At 33.7% G+C, this 10,000-nt stretch overlaps 1 protein-coding gene across 2 annotated transcripts in view; it reads right to left on the reverse strand.

Annotated features, from left to right (window-relative positions):
• Nucleotides 1-10,000, reverse strand: part of LOC125036624 (protein melted-like) — an 18,968-nt gene that overhangs the window by 4,068 nt on the left and 4,900 nt on the right. Inside the window, exons 2-14 of one of the 2 annotated variants that reach the window (XM_047629381.1) lie at nucleotides 7,725-7,823; nucleotides 6,929-7,089; nucleotides 6,500-6,644; nucleotides 5,067-5,241; nucleotides 4,285-4,448; nucleotides 3,867-4,046; nucleotides 3,387-3,489; nucleotides 2,259-2,412; nucleotides 1,879-2,144; nucleotides 1,294-1,587; nucleotides 889-1,095; nucleotides 291-440; nucleotides 6-109 (exon numbers count right to left, since the gene is read on the reverse strand). In XM_047629381.1, the coding sequence (XP_047485337.1) occupies nucleotides 6-109; nucleotides 291-440; nucleotides 889-1,095; nucleotides 1,294-1,587; nucleotides 1,879-2,144; nucleotides 2,259-2,412; nucleotides 3,387-3,489; nucleotides 3,867-4,046; nucleotides 4,285-4,448; nucleotides 5,067-5,241; nucleotides 6,500-6,644; nucleotides 6,929-7,089; nucleotides 7,725-7,772 (2,151 nt within the window). In that variant the 5' untranslated portion in view covers nucleotides 7,773-7,823. The remainder of the gene's footprint in view (nucleotides 1-5; nucleotides 110-290; nucleotides 441-888; nucleotides 1,096-1,293; nucleotides 1,588-1,878; nucleotides 2,145-2,258; nucleotides 2,413-3,386; nucleotides 3,490-3,866; nucleotides 4,047-4,284; nucleotides 4,449-5,066; nucleotides 5,242-6,499; nucleotides 6,645-6,928; nucleotides 7,090-7,724; nucleotides 7,824-10,000) is intronic. The other variant, XM_047629382.1, reaches the window with a different exon arrangement.

The following is a 10,000-nucleotide window of genomic DNA, read 5'->3' on the forward strand; positions in this document are numbered from 1 at the left end:
CCTACCTGTGTACATGCGTTTGTTGTAGTGGTGTGAGGATCATGGGTGATGTGTGTTAATGTGGTATTGGACCTTGTTGCCACCGCGTGACTGGTTGTGACAGAACTCACTATGAGAGAGAAATAAAATTATTAAATCATTAAGCAATAAGCATCTACATTCACCTAATATTGATTTGTATATCACTGCTGCAGCTACAGTATCATCATGTCCAGCTGAAATACTTTTTTTCAAAGTACATTAAGAAAAAAAACAAATTCTGAAGACATTTCATTGTATAACATATTTACCAGTGGGAGAGTGTAGTGTAGTGGTTGCAGTGGTAGGGGCGGGCGAGATGGAGGCTGTGGAAGGGGGTAAAGAGAGTGGGGACTGGGAGTGTCGGAGGTGAGAGACGACACTCCCGACACTGGACACCGGGGCTGGTGAAGTTGAGGGGGCTGTTGAGGGGAATTAAGCGAAGCATTCATCAGCTGGCATAGCTCCAAACCAAAAGCAAGTGAAGCCCAGGAACAGCAAAAGCACATGTATAACAACAACACAAAATATCATTACACACTTTTCTAATAATAACTACTAGCTTAAGCTGCAGAAATTTTACACATTTAACACTCCCATACAATAAATGTCTGACTATTTTTGCTGACCTAATTAGCCACATTACACATGTATGTAAAGCATTTCATACTTAAAGAGATACCTGACAATACACATATCAGTACATGTTATTGATTTTTTTAATCCTTTAATAATCACCATACTACAAACTATATTAATGCCAAGATCAATTCTTAACCCTGAGATCACAGTTTTCAATAGTGTCCCCAAGCAAGCTTTAGCTTCTCCTTCAAACTCCACTCTTAGCAAACTAGGAAAGACTGCACTTACCAAGCTCTCTAGAGGACAAGTGCAGTGGGAGTGAGAGTGTATGATGCCCTGTGTGTGTGACCGCTGTGTTCTGGGACACATCAGGGGGCAGCAAGGTAGCCTGAGACTGATGGGATCCTAAAACACCTGATGATGCCCCAAGCTCTCCAGTTCCTTCTCTCAGTGTTGCTAAAGAGGAACTCATGCTTTTTGCTGGGCTTACTGTACCTAATAGGTAGATGATGAGAGGGAAAAACTTGAAATATCACTTGGTAAAATAAACAGAAGACAATATACTACATACCCTTACAGAAACAGATCATGATCCTTTGTTATAATATATTTTTTTTAATCTAAAGAGATGTTAAATAATTCAATTATCTGTTGAACATTCCAGTTACTCCACTAATGGAGCCCTTCACTTACCAGGCAATGGTGAGATTGTGGACATAGGAACCCCAGCTGGAGGTGGTGGACTTGACACCAAGCGTGAACCCCCTATTTGTGAACCCCCAACCTGTGAGCCCCCCATGTGGTGGCCTATGGTTGACCCTGGGAGGTGGCCAGAACTTGGCCCCAAATGACCAGAAAACAGACGGGAGGGAGGTGCTAACACTGTTATGGACCGATTCATATGCAAGCCATGAGATGAACTGATGCGTGTCATGGATTTGTCAAGCTGGATTGTAGAGGAACCTAGACGGCCAGTGCTCTGTGGTACTTTAAAAGAAATTGAAGTTATATAGAACATATATATGTATAAATATACATAAATATATAAGTATATATATATACATATATACATATACATTTTATATATATATATATATATATATATATATATATATATGTATATATATATATATATATATGAATAAAATATCTTTCATATATGAATAAAATATCTTTCATATATGAATAAAAAATCTTTCTTTTAAAAGAATTCTTGAAACAGATACCAGAATAAACAGTTGGTCAGTGTTCTTTCAAAGACCAAAGAGCTACACTTACAAGCATTCAGCCTGGGCATGGACCTATTTGAAGCTGTGACCAGACGTCCAGTGCTGCGAGAGGTATCACTATGCTTCTGATATTTGTGGCCAAACTTCCCTACATTGGCTGTGTTTGAAGTGTGTGGTTGAAAGATGGCAAGATCTCGTGAGGGCAGGCTAATGTCCGTGCGACTGGACCCAACCACGGTTTCTGTTCTATTACCGCCCCCTCCACCCACACGCACAATTGTTACACCTCCAGGTGTATGGTTAACATTAGTATTTCTGAAACAGAGACAGTGCATCTTGGTTAGAGTATTTAGACATAAATCATCTTATAAAAGTAGCTGAATAAACTCCCACTATAAAATCCTTCCTTAAAATCAGTATAATTCTTACCTAATTTCATTGTACTCATTATTTAGCTGCTGGATATACACCCGCGCGGATACATTGGCACGGTCCATGCATTTGTTGACGGCAGTGAGTAAGGACTCTGACTCTACCAAAAGAGCTGGGTACTGACTGCACAACACCTGCACCTCCCTCAGGACTGGAAAAAAAGAGTATCATCAGACCTATCTTTAAAAAAAAAAAAAAAATCATATATGTAACCCAATGCTAATATCTTCATTTTCGTTAAGATAACCAAAAAAGGAAAAAGAAAAAAAAAAAAAATATACACATATATATAATATATATATACATATATATATATATATATATATATATATATATATGTATGTATTTTTTCAAATTAATAAATGAAGAATATTTTTCAAGCAAACACAGAAAAAAGTTTGAGACACAAAAACAATGCATGCATACATGCACACACCCACATGCATGCACATATCCACATATGTATCCACGCATACATGCATGGACAAGCACGCACACACACACATGCATATGCACATGCATACTTACGCACACGTGTGCACACACACACACACACACACACACACACACACACACACACACACACACACACACACACACACACACACACACACACACACACACACACACACACACACAAACACAACACACACAAACACAACACAACACAACACACACACACACACACACACACACACACACACACACACACACACACACACACACACACACACACACACACACACACACACACACACACACAATTACAATACATGGTAATAATGCACTGTAACCTGAATAACAAAAACAAAAAAAAAAAAAGCCATATAAATAAGAATACATGCAAGTACCTTGAAAAAGTAAGCACTTCTTGAGTCAAGACAAATAGCATGTCACAAGCACAAGAAACTATTAAGTATTATATAATTAGTAAATCCTCTAGTCATCTATATCATGTCTTTCTTTCATTCTAGGATAATGATTAGGAAAAGTACAGCATACCTTGTCACTTGCAACAGCTTATAGGAAACCTGCATTACATCACTCCCATTGAAGTTATTGGATTAGTTAATCAAATATGAACTACATTTATGTTAAATCTGGAAGTCACACGAGTCTACTCACCAACTCCCAAATTTGCGGAGTCAACTTTTGGGAGCTGCTGAGCTATGTAGTCAAGAGCGCTCTTGCCCTTCTCTTTGCTGAGTCTGCCCACAGCTGCCATTACCTGGGTTCATGAACAGATAAAACTAACTAGTGATAAAATGAAACTAAAACTAACATTACCAAGGAGCTACTGTTAACTGTTGCCTGAATTTTTTTTGTGCGTGACTGTAAAAACAGAAACAAACCGAGACAAAAATAAATTAGATGTTGAACATATCAACAAATTAACTAAATTAAACAGTGAGCACTTGAATAATAATAGTGATAACAGATATTACAAAATAAACTGACATAAGCAAACCTTAAATATAAATGTTCACAGAGAGTAAACGCAAATAAGATAAGCAAATAAAACAATTTGAAAATCAAAAAAAAATAAATGTGCACAAAAACAAAGGGATACATTCCATGCTGTCAAATAGAATGGTAATCACCCACCTGCAGAGCTAGTGCCAAACAATGAGGTTGCTGTTCAATAATGCTCTTTAATCTGGTCACATGCTCGGTGAAGGGGCCTGGCCGCCACGAGCACAACTCTACAAATATCTGTAGCGTGGCCATAGAAGTACCACTTATGCTGAGACACTCAACTAGTTGTGGTAATGATGGTTCCAGTAGCTATTGGACAGAAAATAAATAATCAAAATCCAACATGCATTCTTTTTTCATAAAATTGTATACACAAATTTACAAACAACACATCTAAATAAGTATCACTGAGAAATGATAAGGTGATTAATATCAAAACAAAATTTAACAGCACCAGTAACACTGTGTCTTGATATAACTCTTTTAAGCAAACCATAAAAGAAAATAGACAAATAAAATCAACAACCATAAATATGCAAATATTTACCGCAGGTCTGTTCTTGGCAACAAGGGAAAAGAGCATGAGAAGTCCAAGTTTTTCATTGGTATCACACTGCGGCAGAAGGGAAACCAAAGTCATAACGTGGTCATGGATAGGTTCCTTCTTGACAGCATATATCTGGGGCAGAACTCGAGACAGGGAGTAGTTGCCTGAAAGAAGAAGGACAGGAGAAACATTCAAATACTTTATAATGATCTAAGGGATGATGACTTATCACTTTTAAGTTCATAACCAGACTTATAATCCTCATTTTGATTATCAATTAACAGTTATTTTACCATCTGAAAGATCTTTTAACCCTTTCTCTTCTATATTTTCTAGACATACATACATAAAGGATCTATCTATTTATCTACACATGCATGCTATTGTTGCTGAAAAGGACATACTAACTCTAAAATACATAATTTTGGATGACTTTTCAAGGGATTAAAGGAAAACATGGAAACAAAAGCTGATGTTCAAATGGTGGTGATCTGTAACTTTGCATTTTCCTAAAGTTTTCTTTTTATACGAGTAATAGTATAAAAGGCAAAACTGAAAATGTATATGCAACAGAGATACGTAACTATTTCAGATAGTTTATACCTGAACAAAATTTTCAAAACCAATTTCTGATTTCTAACAGATGTTAGAAATCTGTACCAAAGATATATCTATTACAACTCTATCAAAAGAAAATCCCTTACTTCTTAAAGATGATTCAACTCAGATTACATTTTCTAAAGATAATTTACCAGAGATAACATTTTCTAAAGATGACTTACCTGAGATAACAGAGTCTATGATAGGTTGTATGTGCATGGCTAGAAGATCAGCTGCCTCAATAGCTGCCAGGGAGAGGTAGGAACTCATGTTGCGACTCAGTTCCTTGTTGCCTTTATGTAGGAACTTCACCGCCACAGGGAGAGCCAGCGCCATCACTTCCCGCTTGTGGTAGTTCTGTGGAAAAAAAAAAAAAATTATAATGTAGCTGGGACCTGAATCAAATTTCTATAATAGCAAGTACATTTCTTTTAACATTAATTTTTAAAATGCTACTGCCAACTAGCCTCCTTTTTTCTAGAAAAAAAATAAGTATTCAAAACTAACTTCATGATTCATTTACACACACATTTCACAAACACACCAGTGCAAAGTTAGTTTTGGTTACAGAGTACAACATACACTAACACAATGACTTATATCATGTTATATCGGGAGACTATTGCTACTGACACTGTCCTACACTGCAAATCCTTGAATACATTTGCCATATGCTTTCACATAATTGACCAATTATCTAAAAGACAAGAACTTTTTTTATCATGCATTTACCTGATTTATCTAATAAACCATTTTACAGTCATACTAAAGCAAATGACAACATAGTAACTGATATATAACAAGGTGTTGCAAGGGATATGATTCTGTAACAATCAAAAAGCATATGAATGACAATTCCTTGGAACCAGAGATGGCAACTTATTTTGTTAACACACATAATAGTCTAAACATATTCTTACTGACCTTCACAACAAGTACTTACTATTCGTTTCCTGTCTTTTGTACTAGTAAATGGCTATTTCCATGAAGCACAGAGAAAAGCATAAAAAACAGTTCAAGATAGGAATGTACAAATCCTTTGGTAACATTACTTGAAAATTTCCACACAGACAATCTTCATCAATTTCCCAAAAATCAAGAGTGAGTTCACTTGAATTTCTTTTTTTGTCAATATTCTAATCATCTTTCTTCCTTAACTAATACAACAGAATCTGAATATAACAATTACTGGTTTTACATCTGTTAGTAAAATCCTTGATAGAGAAAACGTATATCTTACAAAACTAAAATATAAGAGCAAAAATGTCAATTAGTCCCCATGCACATCAAAATATGCAGGAGCAACAAGGTCAGCTTCCGATCTGTATTTCAAGTAGTCTACATTTTGTGCTTCATTACACAGGTTTCTATAGACTCCCTTTAATTTGAGGATTTAGTGCATATCTTAATTTCACAGCATCTATTCATCACCAAAGACATCAGACTGAGTATCTGTCAACAATTGGGTTCCCTCCTTTTAGGTCAAGTGAGTTACCTACCACTCCCTGTAGCATAATGTGGAGTGAAAAAAATAAATATATAAAATATAGAAAATTCCATAATACTATATACCTTCAAGAAGAAAAAAAAAAGTGAATATTAGCCAATCACTTACCAGGAATATACAAGACACAACATCAGAAGCAATCTTTGCATGTGGCGGGTCACTATCACGACTTGAGGGACGGAGGTTGTGATTGAGGCAAGTCTGCAGGAGAGCCACAAGGGCCTCTGCATGTTGCTCAATGCTGCCAGTTTCCCTATAGTGAATAAAATTCATAATACAATAAAACTGTAAAACAAGGAAAAAATGTTTATTGACATCTTACTAATTGATAACTATAACAAAAGCACAAAAAATAACAAAACTTGTGGTATACCATTCCTGCAGGCTAATACCCTAAAACAAAATTCTCACTGAATACTGAAATAAACTTGTAGGCCTCAAAAAAAAAAAAAAAAAAAATCCCATTTTCCAAAGCCCTATTGAAAAATATCAATTTCTATAATCCCTCATTACCCAAAACTTAGAACCCTGACACACCTGATAGCAGAAGTGACCCGGGTGATGCATATCTCCACCACACTCTGGTCATTGTCGTTGCGTGTGTATTCTGGCAAGCTGGCAATCTCCCGGATCTTATTGATCACATCAGTTAGGTCGTTCACAATCACATGGTCGGATACATTGAATAAGTCACCAGCCTAGGAACCAAATAAGGGGTAAAGCTTGGTTACAAAAGAAAACAAAGAATATCATATATTATGTACCATAAAATTTCATACTGTAACATGAAACATTCAAATGTCTCCTAAAATTTTTGGAGCTTCAAGATGAAATTGGGTATAGTAAGGTCTTATGAGATACTGATAACTCTTAATCAAACAACATATTCAGATGAAGAAGAAAGGAAAGGAAAGGAAAGGAAAGGAAAGGAAAGGAAAGGAAAGGAAAGGAAAGGAAAGGAAAGGAAAGAAAAGAAAAGAAAAGAAAAGAAAAGAAAAGAAAAGAAAAGAAAAGAAAAGAAAAGAAAAGAAAAGAAAAGATGAGAAAAGAAAAGAAAAGAAAAGAAAAGAAAAGGAAGAAAAGTTTAAAATAAAGAAAAAAGGAGGAAATGAAACAAAAATTAAATAAGAAAAAAAAGCAAAGAAAAGAAAAGAGAAGAAAAGAGAAGAAAAGAAAAGAAAAGAAAAGAAAAGAAAAGAAGAGAAGAGAAGAGAAGAAAAAAGAAAGAAAAGTAAAAAGAAAAGAAAAATGAAAAAAAGAAAAGACAGAGAGAGAGAACAAAATAAAGATGTATGTATATACATAAAATAAGAATTGATAATAAAAAACTTACCTTTGAGAGATCCTTGTGCGACAGAACTTGCGTAAAAAGTTCATGCATTTTGAAGCAGCAGCTGCATGTCAACTATATGATTTGAATACTGGGCTCATCCTGGAAATGTTACAAACATAATATATAGACTACCATAAAGTTAAAAAATAAAAAAAACAAAAAAACATCAATATATACATATATACATACTACTAATTCAACGACGGTAATATCTTCACAGGGATTAACCCCTAAAGACACAATTTTGCAGGTGATTGCACCCCAGACCCAACAACTGTATCAATCTATCACTTCCATGAAAGGGCACATTCTTCTCCATTGTTTGAGGGATAGCCACAATTGCAGTTCTTCCGTCCTCAAAAGTTACGGAAAACCTAGACAAAAGGTCTCTTTACCTTCCTCAGTCCCTTGTGTGTTTTAGATTCTACACTAGAATAAGTGTTGCTCATCCTGGTATCAAATATTTATCAAACACTAAACTAACAACGCTGAAAATAGGCTAAGGTACATCTGGCACGAGAAGTGGTTGTGGGCAGGAGTGGACAAGCAAAGGAAAAGGCATAATCTTATACATAACAAATTGCATCTTACATTTGTAGTAGTTTTTATATATATATATATATATATATATATATATATATATATATATATATATGTATCTATATATATATATATATGTATCTATATATATATATATATATATATATATATATATATATATGTATCTATATATATATATATATATATATATATATATATATATATTTATATATATATTTATTTATATATACACATAAATAAAATATATGTATATATGTATGTACGTATATGTGTATATGTGAGTGCATATGTGTAAATGTGTATATATATGTTTATATATACATACATATATATATATATATATATATATATATATATATATATATATCCATACATATATATATAAATATACATACATATACACATAAACATAAATACACATATATATATACACATAAACATAAATATACATACATGCATATATACATATATACAGACACAAATTATGTATATATATACATACACAAAAACAAAAACAAACACAAATGCAAACACACACACACATATACATATTATATATACATATATATATATACATATATACATATATATTTACATATATATACATATACATGTACATACACATATATACATATAAATATATATACATATACATATACATATATATATATTCATATACATATATATATGCATATATATGTAAATTATATATAATAATAAATAAATTAAAAAATTAGTGTGTGTGTGTGTGTGTGTGTGTGTGTGTGTGTGTGTGTGTGTGTGTGTGTGTGTGTGTGTGTGTGTGTGTGTGTGTGTTTTGAATGCCCATGAATGTATGTGCATAAGCGTCATGTGTACATGTAGGCTACACGTATGTGTGTATGTGCTTGTGCATGTGCATAAAACAATACCACTGAACTTTAAAATATCACAATCAATTCTTAATCTTTACAGCTCCAGTTTTGCTATTCCCATTACCTTATAACTCTAATACCATTAATTCTCTTATCTAATATATCTGACAGCACATATTGCCTTTTTATTATGCGCCAAGTCTGTGTGTGCAGGAAATAAAGTGTGACATTCCAGATAACTTCTATTATTCACATTCCTTATTTCTATTCTCTGAAGAAACAGAAATCAAAAGTAAGGGCTATAAGAATTCAGATCAAAATGGCGCTTAAACGTTAACCCAATAGGCGGGGATGGCAAGATTACATGCCGTGCCCACTGTAATATAAGTTAATTTATTGTATTTACACATGGTCAGTTATTAGTCCTACCTATCTCACCTGTTTCTTTTGTATTTTTTCTTTGTCTTTAACCCAATGACGATGGGCATGACGTGTACGTACATGCTATACCCACTGTGACTTACTTGTTTGATTGTTTTTAAACATAGATGGCTACACTTGAATTAAGTCACCAATGAGCCACTTATGAGTACTGCCTGTCTCGCCTGTTTACCCTTTCCTTTGATTTAAGAAAATATTTAACGTTATCTTATTTTGCTGTTACTAATTTTTATAATATTATAGTAATTATAATGTTTATAATAAAGATAACACCATCGATATTTATAGCACTAGTAAAAAATACATTTTCCCCAGTGGCATTGGGTTAGTGTTACCAAGATTTTAATAACAATTTAACAATCATAATATCAATAATAATAGTATCGATATCAATAATATTAGAGAGAAAAATACATTTTT

Source organism: Penaeus chinensis, chromosome 21 (genome assembly GCF_019202785.1).
Source record: "Penaeus chinensis breed Huanghai No. 1 chromosome 21, ASM1920278v2, whole genome shotgun sequence".
NCBI lineage: Eukaryota > Metazoa > Arthropoda > Malacostraca > Decapoda > Penaeidae > Penaeus > Penaeus chinensis.